Here is a 21,921-nt window from a genome sequence, read left to right as displayed (position 1 = left end):
GAAGCTGAGGTGAGTGACGGGCGGAGAGAGAGCACCCAGGGCGCCTGTTGTTGACGGAGCCGCCGTGAAGGAGCGGCCCCTAGCGGCGCCCTTGGGCAACGCGCCCGCAGTGTTCCCTTAGAGACGCACAAATCAACACAAGTCTTCTGGATTGTGGGGCCGTCTACCCGCTTCGTTTTAATGGTGATATTATACCTGCTAGTTCAGGCCCAAAAACCTCCTAGCAGAAGACCTCAATTATGTTCAATAAGACCAAATCCTTACTTATTATACCAGAGGTTCATATCAGAGTTTCTGAAGTTACCTGCTTGCCAAAATTAATGTACTAGAGAGTGAGGACAAATCTGAACACTATTTCCAGCTCATTAATATAAAATAAAAGAGCAGGGTTCATTGCTAGCCTGTTAAAGTCCATCTAAAGTTAACCAATTACATCCACTGAAATCTTTTTCAGAAGTAAATTTGTCTTTCCCACCCTAACTACCTCACAGGAATACTGTGAAAAATCACAGCAGGACAGATGTGAGAGCAAATTCTGAACTAGGAAGTGTAGCCCTCACGTAAAGTCTGATCATAATGACCCTTATCCTCTGTTGTGGCTCACATCACCCCTCCCACCTGCAATCTTCTCCAGCCCCCTCCACGCACACCCCCCCACACACACACCCAAATCTTCCCCTAGTCCAGTGGTTGGCAAACTGTGGCTCACGAGCCACATGCGGCTCTTTGGCCCCTTGAGTGTGGCTCTTCCACAAAATACCAAGTGCAGGCATGCATGTACAGTGCGATTGAAACTTCGTGGCCCATGCGCAGAAGTCGGTATTGTGTGGAAGAGCCACACTCAAGGGGCCAAAGAGCCGCATGTGGCTCGCGAGCCACAGTTTGCTGACCACTGCCCTAGTCCAAGGAGCTCTCCACCAGTCCCTGAATTGGATCCTTCCCTTCCAACTCCGCTTTTGCCTCTTGCCCTTGTCCTCTTTGTCTCCATATCAGCGATTTTCATCTCCTGGCACACACAAACTAATTACTAAAATTCTGCGGCACACCAAAAACACACGTTTTGCTAATCTGACAAAGAAAAAGGTATAATTTTGATTCATTCACATTGGTTAGCTATTGTTATGTTGGCTGTTGTCATTTTTTTAATTTGACAATCCAAGGGAAAAGATATCAGTGCCTGACTAAATAGTCAGGTACTGCATGTTTTAAAAATTCTTGTGGCACCTTGGTTGAAAATCACTGCTCCATATTCCTACACTATGCTTGTCATTGTTCTTATCTGGTTTCCAAGCATCAAATTTGGAAGGCCCTAGCCTAGAGGAACTTCTGTAGGCATCCTATGACAGCAGTGAGAAGTGATAATTGAGAATGGAGGAGAAGACTGTAAAACAAACTCAGGAACATAAAGTTCTGCATGTAAAGGGTGTCCCCCCCAAAATGTATACATACTTTAACAGCTGTCAGGTCAATTTTGAAAATGAAATGTATTTTAATAAGCACTGCCTTTATAATTATTCAAAGTGTATGTATACATTTGGGGGATATATATATATATATATATATATATATATATATATATATAGAAAGAGAGAGAGAGAGAGAGAGAGAGAGGGGCCCGGTGCATGAAATTCATGCATAGGGGGTGTCCCTCAGCCCAGCCTGCACCCTCCCCAATCTGGGACCCCTCAGGGGATGTCCGACTGCCGGTTTAGGCCTGATCCCTGTGGGAAATCCCTCTCACAATCCAGGACTGGTGGCTCCGAGCCACTCACCTGCTTGCCTGGTTTCCCCAAACCGCTTCTGCCTGCCAGCCTGATCACCCCCTAACCCAGTGATGGTGAACCTTTTGAGCTCGGCGTGTCAGCATTTTGAAAAACCCTAACTTAACTCTGGTGCCGTGTCACATATAGAATTTTTTTGATATTTGCAACCATAGTAAAACAAAGATTTATATTTTTGATATTTATTTTATATATTTAAATGCCATTTAGCAAAGAAAAATCAACCAAAAAAATGAGTTCACGTGTCACCTCTGACATGCATGCATGTCATAGGTTCACCATCACTGCCCTAACCGCTCCCCTGCCAGCCTGATTGACACCTAACTTCTCCCCTGCAAGCCTGATCACCCCCAAGTGCCCTACCCTGCCGGCCATCTTGTGACAATGTGGGGGTGGCCATCTTGTGGCAGCCATCTTGTGATGATGTGAAGGCGTGAGGGTCAATTCGCATATTACCTCTTTATTATATAGGATACCCAGTTTCACTGACTGAAGCAAATAAAGGCTGATAGGCTAATAATGATTAATCTTAAATGCTAGGCTAAGAAAAAAATTAGACTAAAAATCTTAAAATATAATAATATAATTACTAGAATTTTCTGCAAATGTAAATCAACTTCTTTTAGACTTACTGAGAAACATCTCATATATAAATTCAATAAGTTACAATATGTGAGAATATTATATTCTCACTCTAATTACAACTTTGTACAATAATAAATACTCTTTTTTAATAATTAACCTCTATACTTTTAAAAAAATATGTTTTTATTGGTTTCAGAGAGCAGAAGGGAGAGTCAGAAAGAGATATAAATATCAATGATGAGAGGGAATCATTGATCAGCTGCCTGTTGGCACGGCCCCTACTGAAGATCAAGTCCACAACTCAGGAATGTGCCCTGACCAGGAATCAAACCGAGACCTCCTGGTTCATGGGTCGACACTCAATCTTGATGATGCAGTTTAGCTATCAAAAGCAGATAAAAATTGTAAATATATATATACTTTAAGGAAACAGGATTAATACATTTTTAAAATAATATCATCTAAACTACATGCCTAAATGTGTGATTGATGACCTAATATGAATAATTTATTACTCAAGAATTATGAACAGCGACTTTGTTGTATTGAGTAACATGATATTATTATAAATATACTGTTTTAGATATTTGTTTAAAATTTTAAGGAAAAAGATGATGTAGTATCATAACACTAGGTGGCGGTAACTGATTTTAAAAATTAAATTGTTAAAATATTTTAGCATGTATTTTTTTAACTCAGAAACCATTTAGTGCTGCTTACATTTCAGAAGGAAAGGAGGGAAAAATTCGCAAGGCTATACAGTACCATTTCTACACATGTGGGCTGCTCACCCCCACTCCATCCTTTTCCTTTGAATGCTATAAAATCCAATAACTCTCAAATTTGTTGGTCTCATGCCCTTTACACTTAAAAATTTTTGAGCATCGTAAGAGCTTTCCCTAACGTGGGTCATAAGCAAATAATGATCAATGTTTTTCTTGGTAGAATTTAAGACCGAGAAATTTAAAAAGATGTATTGAGTCATTTAAAAATAATAATAATACACCCAATGCTTGTTAATATAACTATTTTTATGAGAAAATAACTATTTGACAAACCAAAAAAAAAATGAGTAAGAAGAATTACTTTGTTTTAAATCCCTTTTAATGTCTAGATTATTAGTATATAGCTGGATCCTCATATTTATTTATAGATTCAATCTGTTGAAATATAACATATTAGCCCTGGCCAGTGTGGCTTAGGACACATGCTGGGGTTTCAGGCTTGATCTGAAGTAGGGGACCTGCAGGAGGCAGCCCATCGAGGTTTCTCTGTCTCATCAATGTGTCTATCTCTCTCTTCCTGTCACTTCCTCTCTCTGAAATCAATTAAAATATATTTAAAATTTTTACTGGGTAAAAGTACAAATAAGCAAAAAATATAAATGTAGAACTGCAGTAACCCCACCTATCAGGAGAAAACCATATTGGCAGACAACCCTTATGTACTTTACCTGCATATCCTATATAATAAAACCCTAATATGCAAATTGACCAAACAGCAGAACAACTGGTCACTATGATGCACACTGACCACCAGGGGGCAGACGCTCAACACAGGAGCTGCCCCCTGGTAGTCAGTGCGCTCCCACAGGGGGAGCACCCTCAGCCAGAAGCTGGGCTTATGGCTGGCGAGTGTAGCGGTAGTGGCGGGAGCCTTTCCAGCCTCCGCTGCAGGCGGGTGGTAAGGAGTGAGGGGTCCCAGCCTGCGAGAGCCCTGGACTGCGAGAGGGATGTCCCAGACTGCTAGCGGGTGTAGGCCAGGCTGAGGGACCCCTCCCTGCCCCCCCAGTGCACTAATTTCATGCACCAGGCCTCTAGTCTCTCTATATAATCTATATATATAAAAGGCTAATATGCTAAGTGTCCAGCCATCCGACCGGTCGCTATGATGTGCTCTGACCACCAGGAGGCAGACACCCAACACAGGAGTTGCCAAGCTGCAGTGACTTGGCAGTAGCGGTTCTTGGGTGACGCACCCCAAAACCAGAGAGGAGGGAACCCAAATCTTCACGAGGGCTGCGCAGTTCCACCTTCAGCCATGGGTTATGTTGTTGCTGGGGCACTGTTGCCTCCGAATCTGGTTTACTGCACACTTGTGTTTGTGTTCCACACCCTGTATGACAGCAACTTTGCAGAGTGCCCTTTTGCACTCCAGGACCCCTCGGGGAATATTGGAGAGCTGGTTTCGGCCTGATTCCCGCAGGCCAGGCTGAGGGGCCCCACATGCTGGAGGGAATCCCACTCACTCCACAGACACTGGGCAAGGACCGAGGGAGGTTGGCTCTAGGGCGTGTCCAGCCCATCCCTCCCAGTCCCGCCCCGCTGGCCACCTTCTAAGTAATTTCCTTTCAATGTGCCCGAATCCATGAACCGGGTCACTAGTATTTACATAATTTTAAAACAAAAATGGAATTCTTCCATATAAATTATCACCCCAAATAAATGAATTTTATTGTCTTTGTTATTGATTAGTTAGTTCTGCTTCTAAATTTTTGCTATTGTAAACATTATAGAGCAGGAATAACGTAGAGGACAACTTAGAATGAAAGAAAATGTAGGGGGTGGACAAAAATTCTGAAAAATGGATAAAACTGCTTAGAGTTATATAAAAGTGAATAAAAATTATTCCTCATGGTATGTGAAAAATATCACTACACACAGAGTTACAGGGAATAATCACTTTTTATCAAATTACTAGAGGTCCAGTGCATGAAATTTGTGCACAGGGGCTGGGGGTCAACCAAACGACTGAACAAGCAGGCTGCGTGGGGCAACCAGGCCGGCAGGGGGCATCATGAGGGGCGACCAGGCTGGCAGGGGGGGCAGTAAGAGATGATCAGGCTGGTGGGGGGGCAGTTAGGAGTGACCAGGGCTTTTTTTTTTCCCAGTGACTTTTTTGGGGGGGAGGGCGCGGTTGGGGACACAAGCTCATAATGGGGAAGAAAGGGATTTGTGGCGCCAGTGGGAAAAATAATCCTTTCTGGGCACAGATGACTGGGGCCCTGAGACATTTAGGAAATCCGTGCACATCGGGTAGGTGAGAGCCCAGGAGAGCGGCTGAGGACCCCTTCGGGTGCTCTGTTCAGCTCAGCTCGAAGGCTCTGCTCCTCCATAGCCCTCGCTGTCCCCTGTGTGCCAGTCTCCCTGGTCCTTCCCAAGTGCAGTTGACCGCTTGGCTCAGAACCACACTGGTTATTTTAAACTCAAGATTTTTTTCTTTTTATTTTTCTTTAAATATACCTTTATTGATTTCAGAGAGGAAGGGAGAGGGAGAGATAGAAACATCATTGATTAGCTGCCTTCTGCATGCCCCCCACTGGGGCTTGAGCCCACAACCTGGGCATATGCCCTGACCAGAATCAAACCTCAACCTCCTGGTTCATGGGTTGATGCTCAACCACTGAGCCATGCCAGTTGGGCTAAACTCATGATTTTTAACAATAGCCACCATCAGGCTTGCAGGATTTCCTGCTGTGTTTATAAGCCATGGGTTTGTTCTCTGACTAGCCAGGATGCTGAACTCTGCTAAAAATGCCAAGACTCTGCAGATCTACAGGGTCAGAGTCCAACAAGTTTTATCTCCACACACTGTGCAGTGCTGTTTCCCTGAATATTTATCAGTGCAGATGAGCACCGTCCAGGGGATTGGGCCTAAACCGGCAGTCGGACATCCCTCTCACAATCCTGGACCGCTGGCTCCTAATCGCTCACCTGCCTGCTTGCCTGGTTGCCCCTAACTGCCTCTGCGTGCTGGCCTGATCGCCTCTAATTGCCCCCCCGTCCCCCGCTGGCCTGGTAGCTCCTAACTGCCCTCTCCCTGTTAGCCTGGTCACCCCTAACTGCCCCCTCCCCCGCTGGCTTGATCACCTCTTACTGCCCCCCCTGCCAGCCTGGTCACCCCCAACTGCCCTCTCTGCTGGCCTGGTCGCCCTCAACTGCCTTCCCCACCAGCCTGGTCGCCCCTCACGACCCCCCCGCTGGCCTGGTCGCCCCACACAGCCTGCTTGTTCAGTCATTTGGTCATCCCTCACTAACCCCCCTGCCAGCCTGGTTGCAGGCAGCCATCTTGTGAGGGCGTGAGGGTTAATTTGCATATTACCTCTTTATTATATAGGATAATTTTGGTCAAAATGTCATCTTAACTAAAATGTTTTCTTCCCAGTGTGTGGCCACTCATTCATTTTCACTCTTCCTGGTCCTCCTAAGCCTCTGTCTGTCTGTATGCGATGTGTTTCATTCTAGCCACTTCCTGCCAGCCTAAGCATCTCTTTTCTTTCTAGAACACCTGCCTTGCTAATTTCTAGTTTTTTACTGATTCTACCATCTACTTTCTTCCCTCCTCCCTCCAGGATGCTGAGCACTGCTGGTGAAAAATCATACAACTTGTTTCACTAGGTGTCACTAGGTATGTTTGCTCTCCAGCCTGGACAAGATTGTCCCTGTGCCTCTTGTCCCTCTTCTGAATCTCCACAGTTTGTTTATCCTTCCTTCTAATTGCATATCCTGGGTTACAGTCCTCCATCTCATTAATCCTCATATTCCAGTTTGTAAACTGAAAGTAATTTTAGTTTCCTTGGACAAGACGTGGAAGAATGATGTCTCTAATACTAGTATATTCAGAGATGAGAAGGAAAAAGATTTCCTCCTGAAAATTGAACTAGAAAATTCCCCCCCAATGAAGGTGACTGCATCTACGGCCTGTAAATCAAAGAGTTGCCTGTCAACGTGTGACTTAGTGATTTGGAAATGAGCAAAACAAGCCGGAGGAGGGCAGTGGTAGTCACAGCCTGCAGCGTGGAGATGTCCAGCAAATGGAGAGGCTCGGTGGACAGCAGGTTCCACGTGGAGCGTCCCCGAGGCTTCCTGCCTGCTCGGTCTCAGGGCTCTTGCCCACCCACCTGTGCTTTGATCAGAGGGTAGGAGGCTCAGTTCAAACATTTTCTCTTTGCTCTCTAAGCCCAGAGCCAGAAACTATCAGAGACACTCGGTAAATTCATTTTATTTCCTAAATGTTTAATGAACATATCATATTTCAAGAATGACTTTCCCTATCCTTTTTATTGATAACATTTTAAGAGTTCTTTCTTTATTGTCTAAAGTTTAAAGTATGTCTCCTTTTCCCCCAATTGACTCCCCCCAACCATTCCCACCCCGGGCAAGCCCCCACTGCCCCAGTATCTTCATTTTAAGAGTTCTTGAAAGCTTAGCCTGAACACTCCAGTCCCCACCACGCATGTTGTGTTACTGCCAGAATGTTCCCTTTCACATGGTGGTGCTGGAGGTGCTGAAGCACTGGGAATAACATTATTATAGGACTGAGGATTTCTGTCCAAATGCAGTACAAATATTTTATTTAGAATTTTCTTATATGAAAATCATAATTACGCAAAATCCCATTTCCTGTTTTCCTCTCAAATTTGTTATATCGTTTTTCAATTGTGAGGTTTATTATATTTATGCATCCTTAAACTCCATATCTAGTGTTTCCTTCGTCGTACAGTTAATTCAATGCTTGTTATCGTTTCTTTTCTAGCAGTTTTCCCATTTATTCTGCCCGCGGTGACTAATGTTCAGCATTGTGCATACAGAGGAATGGTGTTGAATGAATGAGAACGAAGGGCTGGGAGGGATTCTCCCTTTCCCTTCTATTACAACACAGTTGGCTCCCAAGGACGATCTCTGCAGCCCTGGACCACTTCTCCTCCTCAGCATCTGGCGTCACTGCAAAGCTCTCCTGGGAGTCTGAAATTTCACAAACTTGCATCACTGTGACACCTCCCGGCAGAAAACGACACCTGCTGAAGGGGATGCAGTGCGGCCCTCCCGCCGGGAGGGGGCGCCGTGGCCAGGCGAGAGCGGCGAAAGTGAGTGCCTCTCTGCCTGCCGCTCCCTTCCCTGACCCCGCGCCCGCACGCGCCCTGCGGACTCGGCGTCGGGGTTGGCGCCGGCTGCGGTCCGGACAGTCACGGGGCTGACGCCGAGTGCGCCCAGCCTGCCCTCAGCGCGGCGCCTGGGCCTTGGTGCGCCGCTGCGGCCCATGGGGAGGGTCGGCCTGGCGGACCGGGTAAGTGGCGCCCCGGGGACACCGGGACGGGGGCCCTGGCGGGAGGCGGGGCGGGAGCGCCTCCGCGGGGGCATTTGGACGGGAGACCGCGGCTTTAGGCCGCGTCGCAGTGGGGCGGGAGGTCCCGGGCCGGTCGGTCCCCGGAGCCGCCGGCGCCCTCGGACTCCAGGCGGCCCCCCGCCCCCTCCGTTTCCTGCGTGCCGGCCGCCGCTTTCCTTTATCTGCCTCGGGCTCTTCCTCTCTGCTCGCATTCTTTCACCGTCTGTCTGTGTCCGTCTGCCTTGGACCCGAGGACGTTTTTCTCTCCCCGCCGTTGATCGTGTGTCGGAAAAGTTGCCGGGTCCCCGGTGGCCGGGCCCGTGTCACTTGTGGCCCAGCGCACTGGCTGCCTCTGAGCCGGGGGTGGAGCGGAGAGAAGCTTTTCCCTTCCTGGGCCGTGGACCCCACAGGTCATACCCGCGGAGACGAGGGGTTTCCTGGCAAGAAGACGTGACTCCGGTGTTACCTCCGTCTGTGTGCTTTCAAAGCTGGTGTTTTAGCGTCATGTTCCAGCTGCCAGCATGTCTTAAGCGTCACCTCTTGCCCAGACCATGTGTTATGAACAGCAGTTGCAAGGTGAATAAGATTCTACCCCTGCTCTCGGAGTTCGTTCTCCAGGGAAACAGTCATAAACCCATGCCTGGACTGGAGAGGGAGTGATGCTTGAAACTGAGTCTTGGAGGGGTTTTGTTGTTGGACCTGCAAGATGGGGAAAGGTGTCCCGCAGAGGAAAGGAGTGTCAAGGTAGCTTCTGCTACCAGAGGCACCACCGTGCATTCTGGGAGCTTCCGGTAAGGCCGAGAGAGGGTTGAGGAGAGGTAATCAGGTCGGATTAAAAGGTTCTAGGTCTAGGAGAAGCCTTAGGGTACTAATTGCTAGAACCAGGCGAATGGATGGAAAATGTGTTCTGGATAAGGGCAAAATGTGCATATATGCAGGTCGAGGAAGACCGTATCTCCCAGCAGCAGGTGGAGTTTTTAAAGGATGCAACACAGTTTCCACGTTTTTATGGGATAAAGGTTGCAGACATTTTGGCTATAAGGATATTCAGGGAATATGGGGTAATAAATTAGTAACTTAAAGTGGAGTGTGTTTTATTTTTAGAATTTTATCAAATGTGTTGCAGCCCTAGCCGGTTTGGCTCAGTGGATAGAGCAACAGCCTGAAGGGTCCCAGGTTCGATTCCCGTCAAGAGCACATGCCCGTGTTGTGGGCTCAGTTCCCAGTGGGGGGCCTGCCGGAGGCAACCAGTCAAGGATTCTCTCTCCTCATTGATATTTCTATCTCTCCCTCTCCCTTCCTCTCTGGAATCAAAAAAAAAAAAAAAAGTATATTTAAAGAAAAAGAATAAAAAAGAAATGTGTTGCAGCCTGTCTGGTGTTGCTCAGTGGTTGAGCCTGGGAGGGTGAACCAGGAGGTCACAGTTTCATTCCTGGTCAGGGCTTGATCCCCAATAGGGGTGTGCAGGAGGCAGCCAGTGGATGATTCTCTCTCATCATTGATGTTTCTCTCTCTCCCTCTCTAAAATCAATAAAAACAGATTTTTTAAAAATAAGGAATGTGCTGCAAGCTGTACAGTTTAGAACAGATTGTGAGATAGACAGAAATATAACCTGGTGTAATAAAAGTGTTAACAGTGAAGAGCTATTCTGATTGTGGAGCGCTCTGATGACTAAGGATAGCTTTTATGGAAAACTAGAGGCCTGATGCATGAAATTTGTGCAAGAGTAGGCCTTCCTTCCCCTGGCTGCTGGCACCGGCTTCCGTCTGGCACTGGGGACCCGGGCTTCCCTGGTAGCTCGGGCTTCGTCTGGAAGGATGTTCAGCCTAATTAGCATATTATGCTTTTATTATTATAGATATTATAGATAAGAATTGGGGGAGCATTTTTGTGCATTCCCAAATGTAACTTTATAAAGTGGATTTCGTGGTTTTTTTTTTTAATTTTTAGAAAGAGGAAGGGGAGAGGGAGAAACATCGATTTGTTCCACTTATTTATGCATTCATTGGTTGTGTATTTTCTGGGAACAATGAAATCCACTTGCCCTGGCCAAGTAGCTCAGTTGGGTAAAGCATTGTTCTGATATGCCAAGTTTTGGCATATTGTTTTGGCATATCAGAATGATGCTTTAACCAGCTGAGCTACCTGGCCAGGGCAAGTGGATTTCTTTTTACCTGGTTTGTTGTTGTTTTAAATGTGTTTTTTATATTAGAGAGAGAGAAACATCAATTGGTTGTTCCCCATACCCACCAACTGGAGATTGAACTGGCAACCTGGGCATGTGCCCTGACTGGGAATTGGTGCACAGTTTGATGGCCTGCCAACTGAGCCATACCAGACAGAACTTACCTGGTTTATTTTAAATTATCTTCGTGGAACAGATGATCCAGAGCTAGTAATCCCTCTAGTCTTTCATAATAGTAAATTGTGAAGGATGTTCTATTATACACCTAACTTACAGGTGACTCTCATGGACTTTGTTTGGAATACACTCCAGCCTATGTTATTTTGGTAATAATCGAGTCTGAAAATTAATAGGAATATTAAACTGTAACAAGGGTATCAGATGTGGAGGTATAGTGAAATTTTAAAATTCTTTAAAAAGTCATTGTAACTCTATGAGGCAGATGCTTTGTATTACCTATTTTTTTGTGGACATCAATGTCCATTGCTCCTCCTATTCCTTTCAGTCGGAATATACTTTCCATATTCTTCAGACTTCATTTCCCCTTCATGGTACCTGAGTATCTATTTAGTGATAAAAAGGCCTCTTACCAAGCTTGCTTCTTGAGGTGCTCAGAACTCAGACCTTGATTTATTATTAGTTGTATGGTTGTAGTATTTTTTTGTCCCATTAATTATAGTATACTATTTAAAATTTACCACTTATATTAAATATTACTTACCATAAGTTAATATCCTGAAAAGACATATCTGCAGATCTTATCCTATATAATAAAAGCCTAATATGCAAACCGACCAAACAGCGGAACAATTGGTCGCTATGATGGGCACTGACCACCAGGGGGCAGACACTCAACGCAGGAGCTGGCCCCTGGTGGTCAGTGCGCTCCCACAGGGGGAGTGCCACTCAGCCAGAAGTTGGGCTCACGGCTGGCGAGCACAGCGGTGGTGGTGGGAGCTTCTCCTGCCTTCACACCAGCACTAAGGAGCAGCGAGCCAAGTAGTAAGGAGCAGCAAGCAGGCGGGCGGTAAGGAGCAAGGGGTCCCGGACTCTGGGGAGCGGGCCTAAGCTGGCAGGTGGACATCCCCTGAGGTGTCCTGGACTGCAAGAGGGCACAGGCTGGGCTGAGGGATCTGCCCTCTCCAGTGCACGAATTTCCTGCACCGGGCCTCTAGTTGTTTCATAATAATGTGATTTAAGTAGGTACATTAACACTTTTCATCCATTCACGGGTATAATTAGAAAATATTTATAAAGCACTTACAATTTTCCAAACATGGTACTAAGATAGAGATACAAGGATGAAGTAAAAACAGCCCTTACTTGAGGCATAACATGTAAAAGTTGCCCTGATCCAACTGTGTTCAGGGGAAACAAATTGGAGATAGTGCCCAGCCAGTGTTACTCAATGGTTGAGCATCAATCCATGAACCAGGAGGTCACTGGTTCGATTCCCAGTCAGGACACATGCCTGGGTTGTGGGCTTGATCCCCAGTATGGGGCAAACAGAAGGCAGCCGATCAGTGATTCTCTCTCATCATTGATGTTTCTATCTCTCCCTCTTCCTTCCTCCCTCTCTAAAAATCAATAAAACATCTTTTTTTTTTTTTTTAACAAAAAACATTTGGAGATAGTTTTATGTATCAGTAGTAGTCACCAAAGGCTTCCAAGATGCTCTTGAAAGGTAAATAGGTGGGATATTTCGGAGAAAACTTCTTCCATGTTCTTTTTCTGCCAGTAGGGCATTTTTAACAAACATAGTTTGCCAGCTTAGGTAGAATCTTGAAAGTCACTGTTCTAGCAGAGCCATGTTAACTGTGTTTGTTCTTAAATGGAGCATATGTGAAAGATATGTTGACCAAAAGGTGGTGTTACAATTAAAAAAGAAGTAAATAGGTATATTAAGTTGTAAAAATCAGTTCTCGGTATTTGCATTTGATCCTGGCTCCTTAAGGTATATACAAATGTTAGAAAGTGCTGCTGTTTTATTTCCTGGCACAAGACTTCATGAAATAAATGTGTTATATCATCTGAGTTAACATCTCAGCTTGAATTAAGTTCGGGTCCTGGCTGTCTGTCAATGCATTTGTTACATTCAGTGGTAGAAATGATATCCTATCACAAATCAACTATGATATCCTATATAATAAAAACCTTGCCAAACCGGTTTGGCTCAGTGGATAGAGCGTCGGCCTGCGGACTCAAGGGTCCCGGGTTCGATTCCGGTCAAGGGCATGTACCCTGGTTGCGGGCACATCCCCAGTGGGGGGCGTGCAGGAGGCAGCTGATGGATCTCTCTCATCAATGTTTCTAACTCTCTATCCCTCTCCCTTCTTCTCTGTAAAAAATCAATAAAATATATTAAAAAAAAAAAGCCTAATATGCTAAGCATTCGGTCATCCGGTCAGCCATTCAACCACTCAAAGCATAATATGCTAATGATATGCTAAAGTTGTGCAACTGCTTGCTATGATGTGCACTGACCACCAGGGTGCAGACAGTCGACTGTCGATCAGTTGCTATGATGTGCATTGACCACCAGGAGGCAGATGCTCTGACTGGTAGGTTAGCTTGCTGCTGGGGTCTGGCTGATTGGGACTGAGACAGGCCAGGCATACCCTGGAGCCCTCCCATGGTCTCTCCCTGGCTGGCCAACTTCCTATGTCCCTCCCTGGCCCCAATTGTGCACTGGTGGTGTCCCTTGGCCTGGCCTATGCCCTCTCGCAATCCAGGACCCCTCAGGGGATGTTGGAGAGCCGGTTTCAGCTCGACGGTGGAACAACTGGTTGCTATGATGCTCACTGACCACTTGGGGGCAGACGCTCAATGCAGGAGCTGTCCCCTGGTAGTCAGTGTGCTCTCACAGGGGGAGCGCCGCTCAGCCAGAACCTGGGCTCACAGCTTAAGCCATCAGACATCCCCCGTGGGCTCCCAGACTGCGAGGTACCCCCACCCCCCTAGTGCACGAATGTCATGCACCGGGCCTCTAGTTTTGTATAAGTACTTAAAATACCTAAAGTTAAAAAAAGTATACACACCTCTTAATGAATAGTTGCAATAAAGCTATGTAAAAAAAAATTACATGAAGGAAAGCAAGGAATTAATGAGAATGGGATTCAGATTGCTGCTCACCCCGGGGCCAGGGAAATCACTGGAATGGGATTAGGGGGTGAGGTTCATAGGGGTTGAGTGTAGGTTCTTGTTCAAATCCTGTATCTTGTTTTGGATGGTAAAGTCACTGGTGCTTGTAGCAATATAGTAATTAATTAAAGCAGGCCATACATGCATGGATGGATGATGAATGTGTTGTTGCTGTGAATAATGCAGTCTGGTAGATTTGTTGGTTTTGTTTTTTTAAAACATATTTTTATTGATTTCAGAGAGGAAGGGACAGATAGAAACATAAATGATGAGAGAGAATCATTGATCAGCTGCCTCTTTCACACACCCTACTGTGAATTGAGCCCACAACCCGGGCATGTGCCCTTGACTGGAATCGAACCCGGGACCCTTCAGTCTGCAGGCCAACACTCTATCCACTGAGCCAAACTGTGGATCTAGGGCAGCCGTGGGCAAACTACGGCCCGTTTGAAATGAATAAAACTAAAAAAAAAAAAAAAAGACCGTACCCTTTTATGTAATGATGTTTACTTTGAATTTATATTAGTTCACACAAACACTCCATCCATGCTTTTGTTCCGGCCCTCCGGTCCAGTTTAAGAACCCACTGTGTTGCCGAAACCGGTTTGGCTCAGTGGATAGAGCGTCGGCCTGCGGACTGAAAGGTCCCAGGTTCGATTCTGGTCAAGGGCATGTACCTGGGTTGCGGGCACGTCCCCAGTAGGAGATGAGCAGGAGGCAGCTTATCGATGTTTCTCTCTCATCGATGTTTCTAACTCTCTATCTCTCTCCCTTCCTCTCTGTAAAAAATCAATAAAATATATTAAAAAATAAATAAAGAAAGAACCCATTGTGGCCCTTGAGTCAAAAAGTTTGCCCACTCCTGATCTAGGGCAATCCTGTAGATTTGAAATCTAGTATAAATAAGAAAGCCCTTCTGCATTTACTGTGATGCTGATATCTGATTTATAAACACTTTATTGCAGAAACTAGGAGATGATGCTAAGATGACATCAGTTTCTAATATTTAAAGTGTGTTTTTGAAGGTTTTGAGAATAGAAGCAAGGAACTTTAATGTAAGATTTTGCTGCATAATGATTTCTGAAGCTTGCACATAAAGGTGAATCAAATAGAATTGTCAACAAACCATCTTCAATTTAGAAATAGAGACAGAGGAAGTATGATCTCATGAAACTTTATTAATTCAGCCCTGAAATCCTTGTTAAATATTGGATTTTCAGATGAAAGAACTTGTTTGGTGGCAGAGATCCTCTACACCAGTGGTTGCCAACCTTTTGGACCTCACAGACCACCAGTAGTCCACAGACCACCAGTCGGCTACTGCTGCTCTACACAGCGTGATTTTCTTTTTTTAATTCTAAAATTTGGGGAAATAATTCTATGAGAGATTATTCTTCCAGGTTGGAAGATGCATGAGAGTTAAACAATAGTCTGTTATTTCACACCCCCTCTTCAGTGTGGCTTCTTCCTCCCTTTTACCTAGTCCTTTTTAAAAAAAAATTGTAGTTATATATATATATATATATATATATATATATATATATATATCAATATCATAAAATTTTCCACTTCCACCATGTTTAAATTAAAGCATAGTACTGTGGCATTAAGTACATTCATGTTGTGTGATCATTATCACCATCCATCTCCAGAATCCTTTGCCTACCTACTCTTTCTAGTGGAATTTGTGGGCATTGTGTGGTTTCACTGCTGATTAATGTGGCTAAATAGACTTTTATTTGAATATTAATATTTCAACAAATATTTATTAAATGCCTACTCTGTGCCAGAAATTGGAGATGCTAAAAAGAATGAAGCTAATCTTTCCCTGCCGGGGTCCAGCCCCAGCAGGTCCAGGGGTCCCCAAAGGCATAGACGGAGTTGGCGAAGAAGGAATGACATGGAGACAGCGTTTAGTTGATCAGCAGCCTCGCCAGGATCTCTAGCCAGGATCTCCAGCCAAGTTCTGGTCTGGATCTCCAGCGAAGTTCTGGTTAGGATCTCCAGCCAGGTTCTGTGTCCATGTTCTCTTGCTAGGTCCTCCAGCCAGATTCTCCAGGTTCTCCAGCCAGGTTCTGTAGCCATGTTCCCTCGCTAGGTTCTCCAGCCAGGTTCTGTCCAGGTTCTCCAGCCAGGTTCAGTTACCAGGTTCTAGTCAGGTTCTCTTGCCAATTTCTATAGTCAGGTTCAGTCCAGGATCTTTTGCCATGTTCTCTCGCTAGGTTCTGTCTCTAGGTTCTGAGGCCAGTTTCTGTCCAGGATCTTTTGCCATGTTCTCTCCAGCGAAGTTCTTCTGTCTCTAGAGAACGTTCTGTGTAGGTTCTGTGCCTAGGTTCCGTCTCTCTTGGTTCTGTCTTCTAAGTTCTGTCTCTTGCTGTCTTACTACATCTGTATTTATACCAGTTGATTCAATCCTACCAATCTCTATTACAAAGGTTAGGGCGTTTCTTATCTCCATTCCAGGAGGTAAAGATTATGTAGCTTAAGCATGATTGTTCGTAGTTAAAGTGATTAATTACCCACCTGGCACTAGTTAAGAGGTTTTATTCCCTCCCTAACTTCAGGGGAAAATCCCTACCTGGGGAAATAACCTTTCTCAGAGACCTTGGTTAAAACACATAGTGCCAAGAAGGTGAGCAAACATATTAAGAACAGTATGCCATATATGCCAGGTCCCGTGAAACAGCAAGCATGGACCGGCTCCCGGCAAATTCCCCCTTTTTTATTTTTTAAAAGCAGGCATTAAAAAGAAAAAACCCCAAGTGCTCTCTTGTATCCATTTTAAGAGTAGGATTGGCGCTTTCCACTATTACCTGAGTCCTGATCTATCACCCCAGGGAGAGCTTGCCAATCCTGCACTTTCCCAGGGTGGAAAGGCTGCAGTGGGGTTAAGGATAAGGCTCCTTGGGCCTACCTCCTCCCATGCCTTTACATTTACCTTTCCTTCCTCAGAAAAGCATGGACATACTTCTTGTATAAAACGTTCTGTCTGACTGGGAGTAACCTTAACTCCTCTGCTAGCAAGCATATGTGTTAAAAGATCAATACGGAGTCTTCTTTCTTTAGACTCAGTATGGCACTTCTTCTCAATCTACGTTCTGTACTATCCACCTTCTTACCCTACTTATCCTCTATAGGGGGGTCTGAAGTACCCTGGTGGAGTCCTATCCATCCCGAGTGTGGGGTTCTCAATGGGAGGGGGGCTTACCTAGGGGAATCCTGTTCCAGGGCTTCCCAAAGGTGGGGACGGAGTCGGCAAAGACTATCCACCCTCTCCTACAGTGGAGTCCTATCCATCCCGAGAGTGGGGTGCTTACCTAGGGGTCCCTGTTCGGGCGCCATATGCTGGGGTCCAACCCCAGCGGGTCCAGGGGTCCCCAAAGGTGTGGACGGAGTCGGCGAAGACTATCCACCCTCTTCCTACGGTGGAGTCCTATCCATCCCGAGAGTGGGGCTTACCTAGGGGTCCCTGTTCGGGCGCCAGATGCCGGGGTCCGACCCCAGCAGGTCCAGGGGTCCCCAAAGGCGTGGATGGAGTCGGCGAAGAAGGAATGACATGGGGACAGCGTTCAGTTGATCAGCAGCCTCGCCAGGATCTCTAGCCAGGTTCTGGTCAGGATCTCCATAGAGGTTCTGGTTAGGACCTCTTGCCAGGTTCTGTGTCCATGTTCTCTTGCTAGGTTCTCCAGCTAGGTTCTGGGATCTTTTGCCATGTTCTCTCGCTAGGCTCTGTCTCTAGGTTCTGAGGCCAGTTTCTGTCCAGGATCTTTTGCCATGTTCTCTCCAGCAAAGTTCTTCTGTCTCTAGAGAACGTTCTGTGTAGGTTCTGTGCCTAGGTTCTGTCTCTCTTGGTTCTGTCTTCTAAGTTCTGTCTTCTAAGTTCTGGGTCTTGCTGTCTTGTTGCATCTGTATTTATACCAGTTGATTCAATCCTATCAATCTCTATTACAAAGGTTAGGGCGTTTCTTATCTTCATTCCAGGGAGTAAAGATTATGTAGCTTAAGCACGATTGTTCGTAGTTAAAGTGATTAATTACCCGCCTGGCACTTAGTTAAGAGGTTTTATTCCCTCCCTAACTTCAAGGGAAAATCCCTACCTGGGGAAACAACCTTTCTCAGAGAGGAGACCTTGGTTAAAACACATAGTGCCAAGGTGAGCAAACATATTAAGAACAGTATGCCATATATGCCAGGTCCTTTGAAACAGCAAGGATGGACCGGCTCCCGGCATTTCCCCTTCATAGTTTAGTGGGCATTTGGTTAACCTATTTCCATTTGTAAATACCTTATCTCATGAAGTTCTCAAGTTTTTTTTTGAAGAGATTAGAGGCCCGGTGCACAAAATTCATGCACGGAGGCGGGGTGGTCCCTCAACCTGGCCTGCACCCTCTCCAATCTGGGACCCCTTGGGGGATGTCGAACTGCCTCTCGCAATCCGGGACCGCTGGCTCCTAACTGCTCACCTGCCTGCCGGCCTGATCCCCCTAACTGCTCTCCCTTGCTGACCTGATCCCCCTAACTACTCTTCCCTGTCGGCTTGATCCTCCTAACTGCTCTCCCCTGCTGGCCTGATAACCCCTAACTGCCTCTGCTTCATCCCCGCCACCATGGCTTTGTCTGGAAGGACGTCCGGAAGACATCTGGTCTGATTAGCATATTAACCTTTTATTAGTATAGATATTAGAAAAATAAGTTTGGGTTGCAAACCAATTTTGATCATAAAAATTTGTCTTTATGTTTGTAATTTTCCAGAAAGCTTCTTTTAAGTTTGTTTCCCAGAATGTGATAGTCTTCCCTTGTCTTTATAAGAATAAAGACAGAACAAATGAACCCATGGTTTTTACTAGGCTTTGGTTTGATGACCAATTGGATGAAGAGGGCTCAAAAAATTAAAGTAGGATAGATGAAAGATACATGGTCATTTCTGAAGTACATTGTGTGTGTGTTTTATCAAAGGAAGGCAGAGGGAGAGAGAGAGAGAAACATCAGTGATGAGAGAGAATCATTGATTGGTTGCCTCCTGCACGCCCCCTACTGGGAATCAAGCCTGCAACCCAGGCATGTGCCCTCGACCAGAATCAAACCTGGGACCCTTCAGTCCGCAGGCCAACACTCTATCCACTGAGCCAAACCAGCTAGGGCTGAAGTACATTTTTCTGAGAATCACAATATTAAGCCGGACATTCAGCACTCAGCATTTTTTTTTCTTGCTGTTGCTCTGAGTTTTTCCACATTAAATTTAAAGTTTAAGGATATCTTGTCTAAATTTTAATTTAGATAAGAATGATTAGTTCTGAATACCAAGTAGGCTAGGGGGAAGTAGACTCCAGGAGGATTCCCTCTAAAGCTTTGAAGGCAAGGTTGTATTTCAGTCATACTAAATTAAGAAATGAAGTTCATTACTTTTTCTTCATTTAGTTTTAGTGACTCAAGTGTAATGTAACAAGGCATTGCCAGGTTCCTGGATAAAATGTTCACTGTGTCTGGCACTGAAGGCACTGGTCATTTCCCTGTCGGATGTGATCTCTAGGAAATTGTACGTGCTTCTATCAGCTAAGCTGGTGAGTTGTCACAGAAGCCTTAATGTAGGTCATTGATTGGAGCAGCCACCAGTAGCCTGGACCCTGTTTTTATTCATCCTGCTTCTGTGCTACCTTGGGGCCTTTTCATTAAGAAATTAAAACAGAGCTTTTAGGTAATCTGAGGGTTTGGATATTAAGAAGCAACAATGTAGTGGGGCACTAGGCTTCCTCAGCAAATACTGCATTTACAACCACCCTGGCCAGATAAGGTTTAATAAATGTTAACCATTGTTGTCTTTTTTAAAAATATATTTTTATTGATTTCAGAGGGGAAGGGGAAGGGAGAGAGAGATAGAAACATCAGTGATGAGAGAATCATTGAACGGCTGCCTCCTGCATGCCCCCTACTGAGGAGAGAGCTGGCGACCCGGGCATGTGCCCTTGACCAAAATCGAAACAGTCTGCAGGCTGATGCTCTATCCACGAGCCAGACCAGCAAGGGCAACCATTGTTGTCTTCATTTTTGTTGTAATCTTGTATTCCTCTATCCCACAGGGATATTGTGTATTGATCATTCACATGTAGATTGATTCTCTCTTTGTAACCAATGTCATGAGGAAGTCAGGATATTTAAGATCTAACTCTCTACACTTCCCTTAACAAGCAATAATAAAATACATTATTTGGTTAACCTACTTCTGTGAGATCATTTCTGTGTTGTTTTTTTAATTTCTAGACATGTTTAAATTTTTTCTCTGTAAAGGGGTAGCTAATTGTGCTGAGTGAACCTAGTGTTTTTGGGAGGTTTCTACTTTTTGCTATTGAGACCAAATAGAATTTTTTAAATTATATATATGTAATTAATAATGTCCTGAATCTAGAACCTTTCATCTTTAACTCATTATATGCTGTAGAACAGACTGATTTCACATGAATTCCTTGACCACATGATCTTATTAATTATAGAAGTTTACTTTTAAAATAATATATGCATATTAGAAAGTACGCTTATTAGTGATATCAGATGTCTTGGCTTTTGTCCTTGAAGGTTTCTGGGCTAGGAGATCTCTTTAAATACATTTTACCTCTACAATTCCTTGAAAATGGTGCCTCAACTGGGGCCGGGATTGAATCTGCATCCCAGGTGCATGCCCTTGACTGGGAATTGAACCCATGACTCTTCAGTGAGCACACCGGCCAGGGCAACATGAAAAGATTTTAAATCTTTACTGTATTTTGCATTTTTTACCCCCCTCCCTTGCCTTTCAGCATTAAACTGAAAAGATGTCACTGTATGATGACCTGGGAGTGGAGACCAGTGACTCGAAAACAGAAGGCTGGTCCAAAAACTTCAAACTTCTACAATCTCAGCTTCAGGTGAAGAAGGCAGCTCTCACTCAAGCAAAGGTAAGATAAGCCCACAGTGTGAAAGTAGAAAAGTCTACAGAGCAGGTTCCTCCTTAGATTAAGAGTAATATGATTTTAGCTTGCTCTGCTGCCTTTTTATTGATTATGTAGGGCTAAACATTTATGGGGAGAGAGGCTCTATGTAGAGAAGAACAAGGAGCTAAGGGTCATTTTGCTCTTCCTAATTCCTGGGAATAGAACTATTTCAGGGATTCCAATGGAGAAAGGCAATACTCGGTTTCCAACAGTGGAACAGGTTTTCAGACTTCATTATGTCTAAGATTACTGAGAATTTGGTTAAAATATTGCTTCATTGGCCATATTCCTGATATACTGGTAAATTCTGGTTCTAGGTTGGGGCCCATGAGAGTTGCATTTTTGGTAGTATTCCTGCTGTTGTAGGTGGTTTGGAATCAGCACTTTGAGAAAGGAAGCTCTGCAGTAATTAGTAAGCTGTTCTAATGTGTATGTGTTACTGAGGGCTCAGATTGGTTGTGAATGCGTCAGGTGTATGTAGTGTGGGAGTCACTATTTTTGTTCTAGTTGTATACATGTTGGGCATTGGCTGCATCCTTGAAATTATTCAACGTGTAAAACATTAAAAACATAGGTGCCCACTGGATATTTGATATTAAAATGTTACTGTCAAATACTTTTAGGAATAGAAAATAGAAAAGCAGAAGTAAAAATATTCTAGAGATGTACAAATTAAAAACTACTTGGGATAATTCTTTATTATCAGTTTAAAAATTGTCAGCTTTGTGAATTACTTGTAGCCAATCAAAAATCCTAGATAATTTGTTTCTTCCTGCCTAGTACTTTAGGATCACCTTCTCTATCCAGCCAGTGCATAATTATAAATATAGGTTAAAAATCAGCTTGAGTAAAATAAAACTTAGAAAATAGACTCTTCCAAAAGGAAATATATTAAAAAGGCAAATAAAATTTATGGATAACACACTGATTTTTCTGTACCATTATTTTACTCACATAAAAAGTAAAGAATTGGGTGCTGATAAGCAAGGAATTGTGTTTTTATATGAAATCTAGACTCTCAGGCATCCTCTGTAGTATCTGTTTAATTTATGCTTATCATCTTTTCACTTACCCAAATACATTAACTTCAGGAGATCTCTTAAGATTTCAAATAGATTTTTTAATCGGTCAAAATAAAAAGTTGCTTATGAAATCATT

At 44.4% G+C, this 21,921-nt stretch overlaps 1 protein-coding gene across 5 annotated transcripts in view; it reads left to right on the top strand.

Annotated features, from left to right (window-relative positions):
- The first annotated feature begins 8,260 nt into the window (after positions 1-8,260).
- RBM17 (RNA binding motif protein 17) overlaps positions 8,261-21,921 on the top strand; it is a 43,949-nt gene continuing 30,288 nt past the window's right edge. Inside the window, exons 1-2 of one of the 5 annotated variants that reach the window (XM_036341839.1) lie at positions 8,261-8,432; positions 20,590-20,727. In XM_036341839.1, coding sequence (XP_036197732.1) covers positions 20,605-20,727 — 123 coding nt within the window. In that variant the 5' untranslated portion in view covers positions 8,261-8,432; positions 20,590-20,604. Of the gene's footprint in view, positions 8,433-8,505; positions 9,048-9,114; positions 9,263-20,589; positions 20,728-21,921 lie in introns of those variants that run through there. The other 4 variants (XM_036341831.1, XM_036341807.1, XM_036341815.1 and 1 more) reach the window with 4 other exon arrangements.

Source organism: Myotis myotis, unplaced genomic scaffold, assembly GCF_014108235.1.
Source record: "Myotis myotis isolate mMyoMyo1 unplaced genomic scaffold, mMyoMyo1.p scaffold_m19_p_1, whole genome shotgun sequence".
NCBI classification, from domain to species: Eukaryota; Metazoa; Chordata; class Mammalia; order Chiroptera; family Vespertilionidae; genus Myotis; species Myotis myotis.
The sequence above is the reverse complement of the archived record's forward strand: the minus strand, read 5'-3'. Positions and strand labels throughout refer to the sequence as shown.